A 23,309-nucleotide genomic window follows, 5' to 3' on the forward strand; every position below is an offset into this window, starting at 1 on the left:
TAGAACCTCACTGACTACAAGGGTGCCATGGGATCTTTTGTTATTGATGATGGCCTTGTCCTATACCATAAGGTCCTTTGAAAGGATGCCACTGGTTCACTATCACAGTGAAAATAGAAGTAAATAGAAGCTGAGAAATTCTTGTATATATTTCAAAAGAGCTCTTTTGTTATTTTTGTTCATTGCTTCCTACACTGAGTTCAAATCCACCCAACAGAAGTGTGTCCCCAATTCACCATGACCAAGGCAAGTTGCAGTTTCTGTCCTGAAAGCACAGGTCTTTTGATACTCAGTGCAATAAAGTTACATAACTTTTCCTGAGCCAGAATCCTCCAAATACAGACATATCTTTACATTCTTAGGATATTTCATTGTGAGAGTGCTGAGATATATATTCATAGAAAAGAAGGCTCCTTTTGACCATGTCAATTAGGCATCTGTTTGTCAGCCTTCTGGACTCCAGACTCAGGGCTTTATCTTGAGTCTCAGTGTCAAGGTACCCAAATATCAGAGCATCAATTCTCGCATTAATGTAAATTGCTGGGACATTTCATCATAATTTTTAAAGATTTTGTTTTGTAATAGGATAATCCCATTTGAGAACAATCTTATCTTTCTGTCCTCAAAAAAGTATATATCTTCTCATCCTAGGGTCTCGGATTTCCCAAATAGTACCTATATATGTCAGTTGAAAATTCTATTTGCTGTAAGTCCCCCACCTCTTTGTGAAGTCGCCCCTTTTCTTCTCTCTCTAGACATTTCAATAAGCAGGTCTCTCATAGCTTCTGTGAAATCATATTAACTTTCCCTCGGGAGTAGTTTGCATGGAACAGGAAGATTGTGATTTAATTGCAGTAGTCCTAGTAGCTTGAAAGAGTTAATACTGGTCTCAGATTTATCTGAAAACTCCTGGAGAGACCAATGTTATTTACCTAGCAGTATATATCTTCTAATTATGTAAGTGCAGAAAGTGAATGAAACTTATCAGAAATGATCTCATGAATAAAATGTAAACAGGTAGAGCTTTAGCTAAACTAAGGAATAAAATGTCTTACCTCCAAAGTTACCATGAAATCTCTTTGACTCAACAACCAACGCATTCCCCATCTCAGGGAATTCGGTTAGGCTGAATTCTATGGAAGAATGTTTCCTCTTGAGGAAATGAGTGACTTGGTTTCACAATTGAACCTAAGCTGTTGAAGCTTTGCACTGTGCTCCTTGCCTCACCAAATAATTGGCCAAAGTTTTTGTCCTGATTTCTCGTGAAGTTATTTACACTCAGCCTGTGATGGATGGCCCCTGTGGGTAGGTTATTTGATGTGCCACCATTTATATTGCTTGAATGGAGCACTACTTGGGAATAGTGTACATAAATAAAAATGAGCTTGGGAAGTACAAATATGAATATGAGATTCAGTCATCATCATACTTTAAGTCGTTTCTAATGCCTGTGATTATTCCGTATTTGCAATATAATATAAAGTCTTTATGGAGTTCTACCACCTCCAGCCCCTTTTCTAAGTTTTAATTCAAGTCTATGTTGACTTTTTATAGATGTCTTTTATGAGAAAGCACTATCATAACTAAAACACTAGTTTAATAGCGAGTCATTTTATTATTTCCGGCCCCAGTCTACTAAAGATGATCTTCTTAAGTAAGGTAAGAAATTTTTAGCATACTTCTGTGTTCTCAGTTTTTTTCTCTTCAAAAATTTTTTCCTTCTCCAGCAACTCTGGTCTTCCTGTTGACCTGCTGTAAAGTAGAGACGGGGAAGAGGAAAAGGAGGATTTGTTTTTGAGGACTCAACTATCTATAAATGCCTTCCTCTGTTTGGTTCTTCCACTTGCAGGGTTTTATTTTCAAATGCCTAGTTGCAGGATCCATGTCCTGGAGGAAGGAACCGTGTCATCCTTCACTCATCCTGTGCACATAGCTCGACCACCGCTCCGAATATTATCTCCTATCACTTCTGGCATTTCTTGTGCTTCTCCTCTTCCTGAAGTTCATAATTCATGTCACTGATTTCCGGTGCATACGGAGTCAGGTTTTAGAAATATGAGACAATTTTAAAATTACAGATGCAAAGCCTAGCTGTTTGAGCCAACATCTGCAACTAGTTTACGGGATTAAGCAAAATAGCTGCTCTGGATGACTGATATTTACCAGGGCCTCTCCATTTCCCATCAGAAATCAGAATGCCTGTTACTTATACGTTCTTCAGTTCTCAGTAGGAATCAGGATTTCATCTGTTACATACTTCACTTTATTAAGTTTCCTCACAGAGTATCTTGAGTTACAGCCAATTTTCAACTAGCTGTGATTAAGGAGATCAGGAAGAATATGGGTAATTAAAATCCACAAATAATTAAAATACTTTAACCAGAATCCAACACTCTCTCCTAAAACATTTTCCTGAAGTTACAGACAAGTGAAACATCTGATATGGTTTCCTCTTGTTTTGTTTTGGTGCGAACAAAAAAATCTGAATGTGTCACTTCCTTGCTTACAAGCACTCAAAAGTACTTCTTTACCTTTAGGATAAAATCCAGATTTTAACATCCATTATCCATTCCCTGCCTGCTTCTAGCCCCTTCTCTTGCCAGTAGCACTCCTGAATTCTGTGCTCCAGCAACAATGACCTCAGTCAGTGCCCTCAATGGTCCAGTCTGTTTCCTTGCTGGGGCCTTTGATGTGCTTTCCTGGGCCTGGAACATCTTCTTTTCCATTTTTCTTGAATAACGTCATTGCATTCTCCTTAGTTTAAATGTCGCTTCCTTAGGAGTACTTTCCCTGACTTCTACACTATTTTCAGGCTTCCTCTATGTGTTTTCGTAAGAGCATGTACCTTTCTCACTCAGTGTTTGCATATTTCCTTGTTTAATATTCTTCTCCCCTACTTGCTCATAAGCCCTGTGAGATCAGGGACAGTAGCTGCCACTTTCACTGCTATATCTGTGTGTCTAACTTAGAGCCTGCTCATGATAGATGCCCAAAAAATGACTGCTGAATGAACAGCTATGTGTTTTAAAACCTGAAAGTAAATGACCAGGTATGTAATTGATCTATAAAATAATCACTTATAAGATGCGATGTTAACATTCAGAAGGGAACATCTAGAATATATTAAAGCTGCTTATTAATTTTGAATGTTGCTTTTGGTCATCCAGAGGAAAAAAAAATGGTCTTAAATATATAGTTGTTACCTAAATACGTCACCAGAAAAGTGATTACATATAGACCCCAAAATGTGATTCTGAATGTAGTAAATTCCAATCTTATAGTGAAATTTATCAAAACCTGATTAACATTTAGAGGTCACCCCCCAATTATGAATTGTATTCGGACTCCAGCAGGTGCTATTGTCAGTTTAGATAAGAGAGTTCTTCATTTATCATCCTTGACCTTCACTCAGTAGATGTCTTCCAGACATTGTGACTGTACAGTCTGCCTGCCCCATGTTTGTAGAAAGCCCTTGGTGTTGGTATTGCCCTCATTTAAAACCATTAATTTATTGACTGCTTGTGATCTAGGGAAAGTATAAGTATTCCAAAGGATTGTTGGTCTCTACTTGATAATAATATCTATCATTTGTTGAACATTTACCAGAGGCCAGACATTCCACTGAGTGCATTATATACATTCTTCTCACTGAATACTTACAACATCTGTTTGAGATTGGGATTATTAGCTCCAATACTCAGAGGAAAGAAAAATGAGCCTTGGCTAGATTAAATAACTTGCCCAAGGTCACACTGCTAATAAATGGCAGGACTCCATGCAAACCTTGAAAGTCCATGCTTTCAACCAAGCTATGAGCTTACTGGGAAGATGGGAGCAAACCAAACACAATTGTAAGTATTTCAAAACAAGATGATGTAAGTGCTGAATTCAGATAATGAACACGATAAATGTCCAGAGAAGGAAGAGATCCATATGGGCTACTGGAGCGTCTTTGTTATTCTTTAAAATAGTATCATGGATTGTTTCCTTTTCTCCTTAGAGTGTTGCATTACCTAGAAACTGCTATACATATTTATACTTCAGCATATCACTCTCTGGCATATTTGATTTTTTAATAATCATATCATAATATCTACCACTTATACAATGGCTGTTTTGTGTAAGGCAGTGTGTTAGGTGCTTTGTTCTTCAAAACACTTTAGCCTGAATGATTTGAATGACAACCCATTTTGTTTCTTCTTTTTATGGGCCAAAATTTCTAGGAACTTCTTTAAAACAGATTCTCCGTTTGATATATGTTTTCTTCATTAGACAATTCTTTTTTTTCCTCCATTTGTTTAAATTGAAATGACATTGGTTTATAACATTTTATAAATGTCAGGAGTACATCATTGTATTTTGACTTGTGTATGTGCTACGTTGTGTTCACCACCAGAAGTCTAGTTTCCATCCATCACCATACAAATGTGCCCGTTTGCCCCTTTTGCCCACCTCCCTTCCCCCTCCGGTAACCACTAATCTGTTCTCTTTATCTGTGTATTTGTTTGTTGTTTTTTTAACTTTCGCATATGAGTGATATCATACGGTTTTTGTCTTTTTCCATCTGACTTATTTTGCTTAGCATGATACCCTGAAGGTCCATCCGTGTTGTCACGAATGGCAATATTTCATCTCTTTTATGGCTAAGTAGTATTCCATTGTGTGTGTGTATATGTATATATATACCACATCTTCTTTATGCATTCATCTGTTGATGGGCACTTAGGTTGTTTCCATGTCTTGGCTATTGTAAGTAAGGCTGCATTCATTGGCCAATTCTTAATTTTTTTTTGTTTTGAACTTTTGGAAGAATTTTTCTGAGCATCTAGATGATGTTGTGAAGGTATTGATTCATTGTATGAAATCAGAATTGCACGAGGGACTTCAACTCTGTCACCCGCCCATTCCAATCTGGCTGCTTCCCCTCTTCGTCAAGCCACAGAAACAATGCTTGGTAAGATTGCCCGGCCAGCATGTATGGGTGTAGCAAAAGTGGTGGTTCAGATATTGAATGCTTTCATACCAGTAGTAACTGACTGCTCCCCCAAGTGCCTGCCTATTATCTGAGACGCTGGGCCCTCTCTCTCAGAATCCTTCCAACTTTCCCTTTATCCAGAAAATAAAGGCAGAGGTCTGGAACAGAGGGGGCCTCCAGTGTCCTGCTCTGGCACCGTGGCCCCAGCACCCCTTCAGATTGGTCAGGTGGATGCCATACTGGTTGTTAAATACTCTGAATATTATCTCTTCAATAACCTCCATGTTACCCAAACTAGTGAATAGTTTTTCACTTTGAATCTTACTTTCCCTCACAATGGCCTTTGGTTTTTTCAGTCCTTTTGCTGTATTAAAGCATTCTCTTCCTCTGACTTCTGTGGACATATTCTGTTTGTTCTCCCACCCTTCTAACCACCCCTCTGTCTCCTTTTTAGGTTCATCCCCTCCACCCAGCCATTGTATGTTGGCTTTCCTCAAGGCTCAGTCTGATATCCTCTTCTCTTTGCACTCAAATTCTTACTTTATGTCATTTTTTCATACCTGTGGGTTGAATCACACCCATAATCAACAATTCACAAATCTGTATATCTGATTGGGATTTCTCTATAGCCAATGATTTATTTCACGTGTTCTTGACATGACCAGACTGAACTCATGACTTATGCCCTCCCTGTGTACATAGTTCTTCTCACTCTCTGTGAATGTGCCTCCACAGTCTGTCCGCTTTCAGAAACTTAAACCTTGAGAGTCATCCTTAATGCCTCATTCCTTCTCATCTTCCATCTCCAATTTATCATTGACAGGTTAGTTTTTCTTCCTAAATACTCCTCCAACCTGTTTACTTCTCTTAAGTCCATTTCCCCGACTCTTGTCAAAGTTATCCTTGTCTACGACTTAGGATTCTATCTCATCTCCCTGCATCCTTTCTCCTGTCTCTAATCTCTTCACCAAAACAGAGCTAGAAGGAAACTTTCCATGATGCAAATCTGATGTTGCTGCCCTGCTTTGAACACTTTGAAGGCTTCCCGTTCCCCTCAGGATAAAGATGAAATTTCTTGACATAAATCGCAGGGCCAAGCATGATTTGCTTCCTCTCCAGGCTTGTCTTGCATAAGACTCGCTCCTGCTTACTGTGTGATGGCCACCCCATCCCCTACTCGCACCCTATATCCTTCAGATTGTAGTGCAAGTGCTAACATCTTCAAACACACTTCTTATACCTGGTGCAGGCTCCAGAGCTCTCTTACCATACTGACCCACTCCTTGGCAGCACCAACTACAGCTTTAGTTTTACATTTATCTGTGTGAGTCTTTGCTTAATGTCTGTTCCTCCATTTGTCTAAAAGCTCTGTGAAGTTCAGGGACTATGCTTGTTTTTTTGTTTCTTTTTATTTTTTTGGTTTATCTTTACATTTTCAGTGTGCTGTCTGATACATGTAAGATACTAATTTTCTATTAAATGGACTAATAAGTATTTACTAAGGTGCTTTTTTTTCTTTCTTAAGGAAGTTCTCTGAATTATTTTTAGTAAAATATCCAAATTCTACTCAGACCTTGCTAATTATGAGTTATCTTTTCCTTTGTGTGTGTGTATTTTTGTCCTTGAATGTGAGAAATAGATGACGGGCTTAGTTCTCATTCTGTTTTGTATCATTTGGAATCTCTTCCACATGGAGGGCTCCCATTAACTTCAAAGGAAGCTCTGCACATGGAAAAGATACATAGGAAAAAAGTGGAAAAAGTCGAGTCCTGATTTTCATCATGGTTAATGGCCTGGATCTTGTAGAGGTTTAGGTGAGTACACTCTGAGAATAAACAGCTCACTCTTAGTGAACTCTTCAGAAATAGCTGTGCATGTGGCAGAAATAATGTATAAACAGGCAGTTGGGAAAATTCTGGGAAACAATGAGAAGGGAAGAAATTCTTTAGGAGTAATTTTGAGAATCAAGATAATATAATAGTCTCGTGAACTACAGAGGCATGAAAAATGCACTCATTATGTGAGCATGGGCTAATGGTCTGGAAGTGAGACTCAGTGGGGAGAGGTTTCAGGTGTTTTTATGGGGCAGAATGAATGGAGGACGATGGAGTCACCATAGAAATAGTATTTAGAGATTTGGGCAGTCCAGAAAAAAAGTAAAAAGGGCTCCTCAGGTTACCTAGTGAGGTTATTTTATGAAACAATAACTTAGAGTTCTAGTTAACTTACAAAATTTTATTTACATGGTTATGATTTAAACTTACACCAGTGTTTTTAGGTAAAGGTTGGATTTTACAGAGAAACCAGAAGGTTGTTATCTTTTTGGCAGCTGTATCTTCAAATAAAAAGGGGATTTGATATGAATATTAAATGTCAGTTCCTGATTTTCGATCAGTTTTTATTGCATGCTGTTAATATGTTTTCAGTCAATCAAATCAGTTCCTTATTTAAAATAGTTAGGCTTCTTTCATCATGGTGATTTCCCAAGTGATATTCCAGAATTCTTTCTTTTTATGTTGTGCTGTAGAGTTATTTCACTACCGGTTCTTTGTAATCTGCCTCAGTTTTGCAGCATGCTGTGTTCATTACACATTAAAGGGAATCTCAAGAAATTGCCTGTTTTAAGCAAGCAATAATGTGATGGCAACTTGCATTTTTAATAGCTTGAATATTGTAGGAAAATATGGAAAGTACAGGAGAATTGAAGGAGGAAATAAATATAACTTTGTATCTTGCCAATAATTTTCAATCATAGTTAACATTTTGGTGTATATTACAGTCTCTTTTCTAGCCTAACATTAACAAATATAACTGAAATAATACCATATGTAATAATACTAATAGGTACTGGTCTAAGCCCTTTTTGTATGTGGGAGGCCGCCACAGCATGGCTTGATGAGCAGTGCATAGGCCCATACCTGGGATCCAAACCTGTGAACCCTGGGTCACCAAAGCAGAGTGCATGAACTTAACCACTATGCCACTGGGCCAGCCCCTCCCGTGCCCATTTTTTGATCAGGTTGTTTGTTGTTTTGTTGTTAAGTTGTACGAGTTCTTTATATATTTTGGAATTTAAACCCTTTTCAGGTCTATGATTTGCAAATATTATCTCCCATTTGGTGGGTTGTCTTTTCATTTTGTTCATAGTTCCCTTTACCTTGCACAAGCTTTTAGTGTGATGTAGTTCCATTTGTTTATTTTTTCTTTTGTTTCCCTTGCCTGAGTAGACATGGTATTTGAAAAGATACTGCTAAGACTGATTTCAAAGAGCATACTGCCTATATTTTCTTCTAAGAATTTTATGGTTTCAGATCTTAAATTCAAGTCTTTAATCCATTTTGAGTTAATTTTTGTATATTGTGTACATTCTTTACATTTATTAACTCATAATCCTCATAACAACTCTATGTTATTATCTCATGTTACATATGAGGAAGTAGAGGCAAAGAGACTCACCCAATGTCACCCACCCCGCAAGTGCTGGCATTAGGAGGCGCTCTCAGACAGTCTGGTTCTAGATCCTAGCCAGAATTAGCACTCTCTCACAAAAATGTTTTCTCGCATCATGTATTGGGTGTTTTTGCTGAGCTTAATTCAATATCAGAGGATTATATCATGATCTGTTAACCAGTTTCTGGTTAGGCAAATAGGTTGTTTCCAGTTGCTTGCCACTAGAAACAATACTTTGGCCAACATCCTTGCATGTGTTGTGGGTTGAAGGCTGGGCTCTGATGTCAGACCACTGGAGAGATTTTCTTTCATTCGAGTGCTAAGAGGCCGAGTCCTCTGAGCGTGCCCTGCAGAGTGCAGTAAAATGGCCAGTGGTGCCTCCGCTCCTGTGGGGAAGGCTCTGGGTTACCAGCTTGGACTTGGCAGTGAAGCAGGAACATGATGGCAGTTTCCTCATCCGCTACGTAAGGAAAATACTACCTCCCTCAAAGGATTATTATGTGGATTAAAGGAAATAATACACATGGAACTCTTAGCACAATGCTTGGCTCAGAGTAGCGTTTAGTAGATGTTAGCTGTTCTTGTTATCTTTGAATTCCTAGAAATGGAGTCAAATTGTATTCTTAACCTGACCTATTTTAAAATCTTACAAAACTCTGTGCTCTGATTTCCTAGAAAGTTAAAACCATGAAAGGAACATCCAAACAAGTAAATGTCACGTAGCCAATTTATTCATAGTAGTATTTTGTAGTCTTGAAAACAAAACAAACAATATTTCATTATTTTGTGTTTTAATTTGATTATTCTTTAAATTCCTTTAGATATACTTCATGTTGTTTGCTTGTTTTCATAGCTTTTTTATCCCAATCATAAGATTAGTTCATCAGATGTGAAAATCTATTTTTTACGTTGTCAGCCCACTGATAAGGCGCACCTGGCCATAGCCATGGTGGCCCTCCTTTGGGATCATAGGAGCAGGGCGGCTGGCACAGTGCTGAGCCCACCATAGGCTTTCAGTAAATACTGTTTGACTGACTTATCAAGTACTGTAGGTGAGAAACACCTTTGAACACTTACCTGAATTAAAGTTATCCCTCAAAACTGCAGGCGTGAACCCCTTCCTTCCTGTTACAGCGTGTGCTCTCTGTGGGCAGGCTAGGTTCCAAGATGTATACAGGAGAGAATGGCCCTGGACTACCCTTCCCTATTTATCCTCCTAGATTCACCAATCTGAGGAGTCACTTTACTCCTCCAGGTGGAATGAGTAAGGAAACTACAGGAATGCCTCTCCATCCCTCACCCCTTGGCAATATTCCCCAGCCCTCCTCCACCTTTTATTCCATTGGGTTTAATGGTCAAGCCAGTGGTTAACCAGGGGTGTGACTAGCCCCCTTTGGAGGAAGAGATCAACAGTCTGTGAGTCCTCCTCCTACCTTCTTTTTTTTTTTTTTTTTCCAGGTGATTAATGCCCTTTTTTTTTAATTGCAGTAACATTGGTTTATAACATTATATAGATTTCGGGCATACATCGTTATGTTTTGATTTCTGTGTAGATTACATCGTGTTCTCCACCCAAAGACTAATTACAATCCATCACCACACACATGTGCCTAATCACCCCTTTTGCCTTCCTCCCTCTCCCCTTCACCCTGTAACCATCAATCCAATCTCTCTCTCTATGTGTTTGTTTGTCATTGTTTTTATCTTCTACTTATGAGTGAGATCATAGGGTATTTGACTTTATCCCTCTGACTTATTTTACTTAGCATACTACCCTCAAGGTTCATCCATGTCATCACAAATGGCCAGATTTCAATCTTTTGTATGGCTGAGTAGTACTCCATTGTGTCTGTATACCACATCTTCTTCATCCATTTGTCCCTTGGTGGGCACCTAGGTTGCTTCCACGTCTTGGCTATTGTGAATAATGCTGCAGTGAATATAGGGGTGCATGTATCTTTACATATTTGTGTTTTCATGTTCTTTGGATAAATACCCAGCAGTGGAATAGCTGGATCATATGGTAGATCAACAGTCTGTGAGTCCTGCACCTACCTTCTTGAAGCCACTCCTCCAAAGATAACATGGCTTTTTGGGCTCCCTTCTGGGACCACTAGTGGACAGAAGGTTCTGAAATGGGTCAAAACAGTCCATTAGTAAAATTCACTCCAAGGCCAGTCTGTACCCAAGGTTAAATGTTTCATCCTTATTTTGTTTCTTTTTTCAGATTATGTTCAGCCATACTGTTCCCATAGCCTATCAGAGATTCTGCAGTGGTCAAATTACATCATTAATGCGTTCTAGTATATTACACTCTGTACTAAAATCTCAACAAAATAGACATGTCCTCAATGTGAATATGAACCCTCTTCTACTATGAAGTTCTCCGAAGTTGAAGTCCAAATGTTACACTCCCAAAAGAGTTTGCGAATTCAAAGATACTTGCGGAACATCAAAGTCAAGTCCTCCCTTGAGCCTTACTCTCTTGGCCTCAGCCAGAATGGTTCCTTGCCCCGGTGGAGTGAAGGGTCCTTCAGCAGCTGCACCCTGAGCTGCCTCCACAGGAATGAGTTGTTCTGTCTGGGCTCCTGAAGGTGAAATAGTCTCTAGTGTTCCTTCCTCATAAATAAAGCAAAGAGTGGGACACAAAAGATAATCCCAGCACCAGCTCCACATCAACAAAATTTAGTAAGACACATTGACTCCCTAGGCTTTAAAGCAGTCATGCCAGGCCATGCTTATGTTCCTAGACCCTTCTCCTAGGTGCAGCCAGCGAACACTGCAGACATTCAGCAGTGTCTGAATGAGAGAGGGTAGGCGGAGAAAACCTTCCTGGGTGTAGCCCTGCCAGGCTGTCAGTTTTTTCTAGCTGTCTGTGAACCTACACATTTATTGGGGGAAATCTCTTCCCAAGAGGTTAATTTTGCGTGTGTTCACTTACCATTAGGGGGGAAAGCCGTCTGTACATATAGTCTTAGAGAGTGCCTGAAACCTTGCTGTCTATTGCGAAGGTCAGGAATTTGCAGTGGTAGTAGCCGAGTCACCAGGCCTTATTTGAGTTACTTTCCTCTTTCATGTAGCATATTCAAAACCTCATCATTTTACATTCCTTTTGCCGTTGTGTCTCCCTTCCTTCCTCTTGTTACATAATTTCTTGCTCTAAGAAGCCTAGGCCTCTTAAGGAGACTTTCTTCCTCCTATATAGTTAGTCCAGAACCAGCTTGAGAACGTGTGCTGGCGTAGGGGGTAACCACTGAGTCTGTAAATAAGCACATGAGTTAAGGCTGTTCTCCAGTTCCCTCCTTGCCCTGGCCCAGGGTGCACGAGGCACTGAGGGCAGCTAACCTAACCCTTCTGCCTCCTGCCTGGGCCTGGACCTAAGAAACTAAAGCTAGAACCTTGAGTGCTCTGTCATGCATGTGGACCTCAGCTGCCTTACGGTTTACGAGTAGTAAATGGAATTCCCCCTTCTGAAGCCTAGCAGCCCATGGAGGGAAAGACTCTTTTCGCTATAGTTCAATCCTTGCCTCAGGCACATCTGTTTAGGAAAATCTCTATCAGTCAATTCAAGGACAAGCCTGCGTCCTGAGGATGACTGTGCTCACAGAGGTCGGTCAGCTGAGTGACTGGCCCGGCTTGTGTCTTGTGTCTTTGCTGGGCCGATGCTGTTCAGCAGCATTTACCCGTGAGGCCCTGTGGTGTGTGATCTACCTTTATAGAAGCAGCTCCTCATCTACGGATAAAGCCTGTGTGTAAGCGTTGGTAATCTACCAAGATAAAAATATCACACGGTCTCTGGTTTACAACCTCCCCCCAGGCTGCGGCAGTTAAAAGCCAGCTGCAGAGCTGAGAAAAACTTGCATGGTCTACCTTAAGCCAGGCCAGGGTCAAAACACCCTGCTCCCAAATAAAGTTCAAGGCCTGAAGGCTTGGCTACGTTAGAACTTTTCCACATGTACTTTTTTCTCCTCATAATTGTATTCTTTGTGTATTAATTTTATGATCCAGTGTGCCGGCCAGATGTTTAGGACCAAACTTACTCCTAATGTACAAGGTTTTGCCAACCCTGAGAGGCCTGCCTTCTTACAGCACAGAGGGAGCCACCAAGAACACACACTCTGATGCAGGCTCGCCACCAAGGGGAGGGGCGGAGCTCCTGCCCTCTCTCCATTTCTGGGCTTGCAGTTGCTTTCAAAGTTTCTGTGTTTGGCGAAAGAAGCTTGGGTGATGTTTATGGCAGTAAATTTTAAAAAATGGTTTGTCTCAAGCCTTACAAATAAGAACATGCCCTTTCAGCTCTCAAGATCCCTTCTAGTCCTGTAATTATGGGCTTGCTTGCTCTTGTTTACTTGGGCACTCAAAACAGAATTTGGTATTCAAACACTAAGAGGCTGTCAATGGTTATTATGCTGAATGTTGGTGGACTTATTGTGGTAATTTTAAATTTGAATACAAAATTAGCATTTTATTTGATATCTTTCTCTGTGAAGAAACTCTGCAATCAATTCCATTTGTCTGGACATTTTTTTCAGATTTTATTTTGTCTTTGTCTTCTCATTCTCGCTTACTTTCCTTTGTTTTATTATATTAATTTCCCCTCAGCTAGCATTCTTACTTCTTGTGTTGTGACCATTTTTCCTGAATTCTTGCCTTTTCTCATCTCATTCCACTGTCTTACCTTGTTTTTGTGATTTTTCTGTCCCTCAACTCTTTTGTGAAAAAGTACATGAAGAATTATTTTTTCTCTATTCTTATTTTGAGCTGACTGTCATTGGGAAAAAAAAGCCCATTTGTGGCAAATATGCTTCTTCTGTTGGAAAAGAAAGGGCTGGCACAGGACCAGAGTATCTTAAGCTTTTTATGACAGCAACTTACTTGCTGACAGCATCCGGTGCTGAACACGTTTCCATGGAAGCCTGTGAAGGTTGTGAGCCGTGTGCACTCACAACATGGTAGCTGTAATCCTCTTCTTTTTCTCTCCAGCTGAGAAAGCCTGATGCGATGCAAATGACTATAATGTCGTAGAATGTAAAAATCTAATTATTTTGTGTCTATTCTTTGCAAATTTCATTTTAAGTCTTATTAGTAACTCATAATTTCCATATAGCTCAGTTGAATGTATCCACTGGATGAAATGATGTTTAATAAATGTGTTTTCTGGCTATCACCTTCAATTCTTCTAGAAATAGTGGTGCGTCTTTCAGAGATGGATCCAATGGTGCCAGTAAGATCAGGCGGTTTATTGCCTCACATCATTTGAAATTCCCAAAACTTCTTGTGTGCCTTCCCTTGCGAAGTATCTGCTTTTTTGATCTCATTGGTCTCTCTCGTCCATTCGTCTTTTCATTTTCTCCCTCTCTATTAACCACCTCCTGGCCTCGTTTCTCTGCCTGACTTAGATTGAATCTATTATTACTTGAATTACTATCTTGCCCAAAACCTTTATCATCTTTACACCCATGTGCTTAGATCACTTGGGCCCAGAAATTCAGAACTCTGGATCAATTCCTATTTATCTTCTCTTTTTCTACATCAAGTGTGCAGGGCAGTGTGTAGGGCGCTGCTGGCGACAATAATGCAACTGGGCCAGTGGTATCCCTGCAAGTTTATGGCCTTCGTTCTCAACTTTCAACTCTTGTTTTTTTTAAAGATCTTATTTGTTTTAGAGTAGTTTTAAATTGACAACAAAATTGAGAGGAAGGTACAGAGATTTTTCATGTATTTCCTCCCCCGACACATGCATAACCTTCCCCATTATCAATATCACTCACCAGAATGGTACATTTTTCTTTTTTCTTGTTTTTTTTTTTTTACCAGGGATGAACCTACATTGACACATCGTAATCACCCAAAGTCCATGGTTTGCCTTAGGACTCATTCTTGGTGTTGTACATTCTATGGGTTTGGACAAAAGTATAATGACCTATGTCCATCATTATAATATCATGCAGAGTATTTTCACTGCCCTAAAGTTCCTCTGTGCTCTGCCTGTTCATCTCTTCCTTCCCCTACCCCCACAGCAACCACTGATCTTTTGACTGTCTTCATGCTTTTGCCTCTGCCAGGATGTCATATATTTAGAATCATACAGTGTGCCGGCTTTTCAGGTTGGCTTCTTTCACTTAGTAATATGCATTTAAGTTTCCTCCATATCTTTTCATGGCTTGATAGCTCATTTCTTTTTAGCACTGAATAATATTCCACTATCTGGATGTACTATGGTTTATTTATCCATTCGTATACTGAAGGACATCCCAGTTGCTTCCAAGTTTTGACAATTATGAATAAAGCTGCTATAAATATGCATGTGTGTACATAAGTTTTCACCTTCTTTGGGTGAATACCAAGGATTGTGGTTGCTGGATCACGTGGTAAGAGTATGTTTAGCTTTCTAAGAAAGTACCAAACTGTCTTCCAAAGCAGTTGTATCATTTTGCATTCCCTCCAGAAATGTATGAGAGTTCCTGTTGTTCCACATCCTTGTCAGCATTTGGTGTTGTCAGTGTTCTGGATTTTGGCCACTTCAATAGATGTGTAGTGGTATCTCATTGTTGTTTTAATTTGCATTTCTCTGATGACGTATGTTATGGAGCATCTTTTCATATTCTTATTTGCCGTTTGTATGTCTTCTTTGGTGAAACATCTGTTAAAGTCTTTGGCCCTTTTTCTTTTTCAATTTTTCCTTCTTCTCCCCAAACCCCCTGGTACAGAGTTGTGTATTTTAGTTGTGAGCGCCTCTGGTTGTGCTCTGTGGGATGCCACCTCAGCATGGCCTGATGAGTGGTGCCGTGTCCGTGCCCAGGATCCGAACCAGCAAAACCCTGGGCCACCAAAGCGGAGTGCATGAACTTAACCACTCGGCCACGGGGCTGGCCCCTGGCCCATTTTTTAATCAGGTTGTTTTCTTATTATTGAGTTTTAAGAATTCTCTGTTTATTTGGGACAATAGGCCTTTGTCAAATGTGTCTTTTGCAAATAAGTTCCCCCTCTCTGTGTCATGTTCTCTGGTTCTCTTGATATTGTCTTTCACAGAGCAGAAGTTTTTAATTTTAATTAAGTCTAGCTTATAAACTATTTCTTTCATGGAGGGTGTCTTTGGTATTGTGTCTAAAAAGGTGTCACCATACCCAGTCATCTAGATTTTCTCCTATGTTATCTTCTAGGAGACTTAGTGTGTTTTGTCAACTATTTTTTACTAATTCTACTTATGTTCACTTTCTCCTTCAATTACAAATTGTCCCAATGCTTCATATTATCCTCCAGCCTTTTCTCCAAACTTCTCATCCTCACTCTCCTGCAGATCATTTAGTCTCTTCTCTTCTCAAGAGAGATGGAAAGATCAAATATAACGTTCTTAAACTTTCTACTCTCTTCCTCACTGAGGACCTCCATCTGTCCTCGGTCTCCCAGCCTCCCCCAGGCTCGCAAGATGAGGCAGCCTTAGTCCTGTTCAAGGACAGCCCCTTACCTGTGCTCTTCATTTCATCTGCTCCCATCTTCTTGGTCCTTGGTCTTTCGTATATCATCAACCTCTTACTCTACCAATTATTTCTCCTCAAGCAGTAAATATGCTCAATTCTTTCACATACTAAAAAAAACAAAATCCCCAAACCAAAAAAACAGCAGCAGCAACAACAGCAACAAAAACACCTCCTTTGACCCTGTGTCTATTCTGGTTTTAACTGTCTTTCATCCTCCTCTGGATAGAGCTCTTTGAAGTCATTGTCTTGGTTTTTTTAATTCCCATTCACTTCTCAACTCGGTGAATTCTGACTTATCCCACCAGTGCACTGCAGCTGGCATAGCTAAAGACACTATCACGTCTGCATTGCACTTCACACATCCCTTTCTGTGCTGAATTTGACACTTCCAACCACATATTCCTTGAAATTCACCTTGCGTTGGCTTCCATGACCTTATTGCTCTTATTTCTCTGACATTCCTTTTCAGACTCTTTTCTGACCACCTCTTGAATGTTGGTATTTCCCCAGGATTCCACCATGAGCCACCGCTATTTCACTCAAAGTTTTAATTGCCGTATGTATATATATATATGCTGATGACTTGCCATCTGCAGCTCCAGTCCTAACATCTCCATTTTGCTTCAGAGGTCAGCTCACTTACATGCTTGTTTCCCACAGGTACCTCAGATTTGACATGGGCTTGGCTGAATTCACCATCAGCTCACCCACTTTATAAAACTTAGTTCTATTCCTCTATTTCTTCTGTGTTGGTAGCCCCAAGAATTTCAGATCATTCTAGAACAGCACAATGTCCAATACAAAAATAATACAAGCCACATATATTATTTAAAATTTTCTAGTAGCCGCGTTAAAAGAATTAAAATGAAGTAGGTGAAATGGATATTAAAAATAGATTTTGTTTATCCAATATATCCAAAATATTGTAATTTCAACTTGTGATAAAGATTGAAACATTTAACAGGATATTTTACATTATTGTTTTCGTACAAAGTTTTCAGAATCCAGTGTGCATTCTACACATTGCACGTCTGAATTGAAATTAGTCACTGGGGCTCACTGAGCGTGTGTGGCTAATGGCTACTGTACAGTGCAGTTCTGGAGTCTGTACCTTCACCAGTCTCCCTCTCATCCAGTCATAAGTCCTGTTGATTTTATCTCCTAGGTGTTTCTCCAGTAGGTTCATTTATTTTCATCCTTACTACATCATGGCTTTAGTTCACACCTTGGTCATTTCTCACTTGGGTTATTGCAGTATCTTACATAACCTAGTGTCTCTGCCCCAGGGAGCATGCAAACCCACTGGAATGCAGGAGGATACAGTAGAACATCTACTTATGTGTATTTTTATCTAGAAAATAAGAAAACAGTTCAGATTTATTAATATTTAATGTAGATATTGATACCAGGTCCCTCGTATCTCTAAGTCATTAATAAAGTGATAAATGTAACAAATAAAATAAGATTTCCCCCACAAAATAAAAACATTAAATATTATTAATTTCATCTTCATGTCATACTTTCAAATTTCTCTGTATATTTCTCTCTGATGTGCATAATTTATTAATACAATGGTCATATATAATTTAAAAATAAATTTACATATGTCCTTAAAATTTATTTTAGTACTTCCAGGGGAGTGAGATCACTAACATTTGGGGTCTCATTGAACTGGATTCACTCTGACTACCCCACCTGCTTCAACTTCTTCATCTCCACCTCACATTTGCTGTGCTAAGTGGCTCTTACGTATTTTATTCTTGTTTTGTCCTTCCTCATATAGGTAAACAAACAGATAAACAAACTACTTTCTGACCTGACTAATTCTGTTTCTCTTCCAGGCTCTTCTGAAGTACCATCTCTTTAAGGAAAGCCTATTATAGCTTCCTATGTTGTGATGAGTTCCCCTTCTTTTGCTTGGCATGCATCTCTTACTACACAATTATATTGAAATTATCTCTTTATGGATCTGCCTTCCCTACTAAACTATAAGATTCTTGAGGGCAGAGATTGTGGCATCATAATGCTCTTTTTCATCTTGATACATAGTAGCTTCTTAAGAAATGTTTGTAATTCATGGCTCTCCTTGATGGAGCCATCCTGTTCTACCAGTGGGTGAAATAGTAGTGATTTGCTTATTGCGGTTTGTGGAGTATCTGGAAGACTTCCTTTTTATCCAATGATACTTGATAAAATGGAATAAGTGTACTTTCATTTAGTGATTGTTATGCTATTTGTAAGTCCTAGTAGGGTGGGTAGCAATGTTAGTGTGAAATAATTTAACGAGCTCCTTCTTACTAAAGATTAGGTGAGATTTGCTCTAAGGAAAATGAAGATTCGATTGTATGTGTACAGGCAATCATCATCAAACTTCAGTATGAACAGGAATCACCTTATACAGAAGTTGAATTATAATACTGTACACCTGAAATTTATATAACATTATAAACCAATGTTACCTCAATAATAAAAAGAAGAATCGCCTTGGGAACATGTTAACATCTAGATTCCTGGGTTTCATAGGTACATATTCTGATTCATTTGGACTGGTAAGTGGCCCAAGAATCTGTATTTTTAGAAAGATCCAAATGCTTATAATATAGCTGGTAGAAACTATACTTTGAGAAGTATTGTTTCCATCTTTCTGAAGTAGAGGGTAGGACGAAAGAGTAATTTTGAACAATAGAGAGAACTGCTTAGTCGAGTGAGAACTGCTCGGTCTGCCAGTGAGTGGGGTTCTGTACAGGGGTCTGTAAAAGTTGCAGAGCATTATTAGATAGGGGAGAATGGACACTTGGGAGATGCTGAGGCAGGGCATCAAGGGAGGCAGGGACAGAAGTGTATGGAGAGAGGCTTGGGGGATCAATAATGACAACCATGGCTTATTTCACAGTTTTCCCTAGGATTGACTTTCCTTCTTCAACAAGAAAACTTAATATCAATATTTTTGAAAAATCTGATTATTAGGATTTTCATCTTCCTTTAGGAACTACACTCATTTGTCATTCAATAAGTAATTTTTTAAATATGCTAGGATCTCTAGGATTTTGAACCATTTAGGTATAGGACTTTTGACACTTACAACAATATCATACAATTCCATGTAGTATTTCATTTCTGCTTCTATGACAATAAAAATTATCTAGCACAGAGGAGATGGTAAAGCATGCCATATGGAAAACAGAATTTAACTTTATAACAACTGTGAGAAAAAATAGATTTTCACTTGAATGCCGTTTATAGATAGTTTCTATCAAATCTATAATCCAAGTTGTTGACATTTTAAAATTTAAAAGCTGTCTAAAGATTTTTATGAAGATGCTGCATATTTTTTAGTATGGCAAATAACAACCAGAAGTAGATGGACAAATATAGATCATTAAAAAACCGAACTTTTAATTTTAGCTATTGTTTCAGCTTTCTCTTTCATTTGGCCTTATTCAGAGCTGTTAACAAGGAATTAATTGGTTGGCTTGAGTTTCTTCTTTTCATCATTTGGTGGCCAGTCTCTGGTGGAAATCTTAATGAGATGCAAACCAGGCAAACTAATGGGCCAGTGGGCTGGAAGGGGAGAAGAGGCTATGGGCACGGAGGGTCTATTGTTCATCCAATCAACTAAATATGTTTTAATTGTAGCAGCACTCTCATAAATAGGTCTGGCACAAGCCTGTTAGTCTGCCTCATTTCATTCTTGTTTGTTTCAGTTGCTCTGCTTCTGCCATCCATATAAGCCTGCGATTTTGATTTCATTCATTTGATGGGAGAGACTTCCCTCTGGTTATCTGTAGTTTGGGAAGATAAATTATCTTAAATAGCTTAATAGAGGTTGAGCTTTGGGGAAACAATGCTGTTCTTATTGCCATTTGTATCTTGTTTTTAACTTTAGTCGGGCAAGACCGGTGCTGTCCATTGGCTCCTGTGAACTTAACCTCTTTGCTGATCTGTGCTCTCTCGTAGGTGATTCGCAAGGGGTGGCTAACCATCAGCAACATTGGCATCATGAAAGGAGGCTCCAAGGGTTACTGGTTCGTCCTTACTGCTGAAAGCTTGTCCTGGTATAAAGATGATGAGGTAAGCCACAGAGAGTGACAGAGTTTTCTTGTTAAAGTGTTTCTAATTTCAAATTAATTGATATTATTGTGGTATACAATTTTGAGGCACCAGTGGTTCTCTTTCAGTAAGGCTTAGCTTGAGATGTTTGTTTGAAGAAGCACTGTTTTTTCCTCATAGATTTTTAATTTTACAATATTCCCCTAAAATAATTCCTTTTATTTCTTTGGTGTAGTCACATTTGTTTGCCTGAAAAAAGGGAATTAGGAGTCAGTAGTTAGAAACTTCCTTCTGTGTAATAATGGCAAGGTACTGATACAGTGACAGCTATTTTCGTTAAACAGTGTGTTGAAAGACTCAAGGTAACAGCATTGTAACAACAAAATTAGTAGGACTGATCAGAGTTGATAAAGCATTTTGAAATTATTGCTGTGACATCTGTCTCAAATGACAGGCTTTTGAAAATGTCCAAATCACTCGTCTTCAAGTGAGTACCAGATAATTGTTCATATGAATTGTGTTCTTTGAGAATTTGATATCTATGTAAAAGCATGAATTATGATAATTATGGTGTTCTGGTTCATGTTAGATGTTAATAATTTTTGGTCCTGTGACTTACTACTCATTTAAATCTGATAACTATAAAAGCACAAAAAATCTCCTATCGGTTGTGCAGAGCCCTTAAAGTGCTATAAAGTGATACTGCTGGCACTGGGAGGGCGTGGATGGAAACTAAACTATATTTTGGAAATTTTGATAGCTCTGCTCTGCCCTGAGCAGTTTTTGGTGCTTATAACGCAGCATGCAAGCATTAGACAAGAATACTCGCTGATAGCAAAACTATGTACAGGTGAGATGGTCTCAAACTTTTTGGCTATAAGGGGCATGCCTTTCAGAGTTAAAAGTCCTTCCAGTCGGTTTTCTATCTTTTGAAAGCTCTACGAGGTGCCTTTGTAGTTGTTGGAGGAGAAGTTTCCCATCTTATATAGTTCTTTCCGTTTCCTAAGCGCTTTGTGCACTATAATGTGTTGAATAAATACCGGCTGATAAGTTGATTGCTACTAAATTTTCTGCAGTAAGGGAAATCAAATCCTTTATAAATGTCCAAAGACAATTTCTATTGAAAGCTGTGTTTTAAACTTTTATGTCATTTATTTCACTGACTTCAGTCACACGTGGAATTGCTCGTTGTGAGAGTTTGAGGATTAGCAATGGTTTCTTTCCTGTTCTTGCCTCTTAGATGTCCCTGTGATTCTGTGGAAAGCTCGAGTCTTTAAAGACCACAGCTTCAGGAGCTCTGAGACTCCTCCTTAGATATAAAAATCAGTAAATGGATTCTTTTCTTTTGTGGTCAGTTGCCCTACGAAATGTTCTCTTAGATACATTTTGTTTCCAGGGATTTAGATGATCATTTATGTACATTTCATATCATGTACATATCACTCTTGGGGCCTTTCTCAGTTATTCTAGGGAAAGCAAAAGATTTTGCTGAGGAATCATAATGATAATAGCTAGTGTTCTATATATATTAATTAACTCATGTAATCCACATTATAACCCTAACAATAGGTACTATTATTATCCCCATTTTTCAGATGAGTAAACTTAAAAAAAAAAGAAAAATTCTGGGGCTGGCCCCGTGGCCGAGTGGTTAAGTTTGCGCGCTCCGCTGCAGGCGGTCCAGTGTTTCGTTGGTTCGAATCCTGGGCGCGGACATGGCACTGCTCATCAAGCCACGCTGAGGCAGCGTCCCACATGCCACAACTAGAAGGACCCACAACAAAGAATATACATCTATGTACTGGGGGGCTTTGGGGAGAAAAAGGAAAAAAATAAAATCTTAAAAAAAAAAAATTCTGAAATGTCATTCCTCTAGGGACTCAGTTTCCCTTATTGCAGAACACTTAGTATTGCTGAGGATAACTGACGTCCCAAGGTCACATAGCTAGTTGGTGGCAAAGCAGAAATTCGAACCCTGGCTGTCAGGCTCCAGAGCTTATGCTCTCAACCACAAAATAGGCAAGAATCCCAGAGATGCTGGAGTGGTCCAAGTCAACCTCATCCCACAGAGGATTTGTTGAGATGAGTTCCAGGCATCTTCTGGCATTTTCCTGCATGTTAGTATCAGGGGCTTGGAGGAATCTGGGGCAGCCACTGCCATTGGAGTATGACTTTAGGGTTCTCTTGTTTGGCCATGTGGGTACTGAAACAAGCCCTTTGGAAGGCACCTGATGTTCCCTAGAGGGAAGGAAGAAGACTTGAGAGCTTGGGGAGCTCATGGTCACCAGTCATCCCCTCCTCTCCTCTATAAACTCAGGATAACTTTTTATAAAATCTTTGCTGCTGAAGCTCCCCCATGAGCACTTAATTACAACAAATAGGAAATACATGAGTGCAGTTATAATATTAACTGAGTGCCAGAGAACATTGTATTCAAACTACATGTGTGGAGGGTGGTTGGGTATGGAAGAGGATAGGAGTGACCCTTGAAATAAATTGGAGTGATTTAGATGAAGAAAGTTTAGGAAAGATTTGTTTTCTCAGTTTAGACCATTTCAGGAAAGAGAAAATGACAGATACGTTTGCTGCTTTATGGAACTAACAAGTGGACTAATAATACATTACCAAATATTAAGTGTTCTAAGAAAATAAAATAGGGCAATGAGCTAGAAAGTAATGGGGAAGGGATTTTTAGATTGGGTGTTTGGGAGGAAGTAACATTGGCGCAGAGACTGGAATGATGGGCGATGGTAGCAGATTTTGTCGAAGAACATTCCAGATAGAGGGAACCATAGTATTACCACCCCCATGGTGGGAGCCAGCAGAGCACCTGTGGCTGGAATGTTGGAGCGGTGAGGAGAGAAGTAGGGAATAAAATCAGAAGTACCAGCTGGTGGGGCCTTGTAAGGCCCCACCCAATGATTTGGATTTTATTCCAAGGATAATTGAAAACCATTGGAATGTTCCAACAGGATGTGACATGATCAGATTTATGTTTTAGAAATATCACTTTGGCTGCTGGGTTGAGCATGATGTGTAGGATGCAGTTTATGTGTGGAAGGCGTAGAGGTGGCAAGAATAGAAGGGAGACCAGCTAGGAGACTGCAGCAGTGGTCCAGGCAAGAGAAGATGGTGACTTGTACTGGGTGGTTGGGGAGGAGCTCAGGGTGAGGGCCACGTACAGCTACGCTGCAGTCATTAGCTACTGTTACTCATTAAAAACTCTGTTCAAGAAACAAGATAGGAACTTTTCAAAATGTTGATGCCTGACTCATGAATGACCCCTATCTTCAAATTGTCTGTGTCCATGGGGCAGAGCCTTTTTCCATTGGAACCATGACCATTTGTTCCCA

At 39.4% G+C, this 23,309-nt stretch overlaps 1 protein-coding gene across 6 annotated transcripts in view; it reads left to right on the forward strand.

Moving 5' to 3' along the window:
• The window catches only part of DNM3 (dynamin 3), a 510,159-nt gene that overhangs the window by 227,640 nt on the left and 259,210 nt on the right, over positions 1–23,309 (forward strand). For all 6 annotated transcript variants that reach the window (XM_046681889.1, XM_046681886.1, XM_046681888.1 and 3 more), the window contains one exon: positions 19,864–19,977. In XM_046681889.1, the coding sequence (XP_046537845.1) occupies positions 19,864–19,977 (114 nt within the window). The remainder of the gene's footprint in view (positions 1–19,863; positions 19,978–23,309) is intronic.

This window comes from Equus quagga, chromosome 13 (assembly GCF_021613505.1).
Source record: "Equus quagga isolate Etosha38 chromosome 13, UCLA_HA_Equagga_1.0, whole genome shotgun sequence".
NCBI lineage: Eukaryota > Metazoa > Chordata > Mammalia > Perissodactyla > Equidae > Equus > Equus quagga.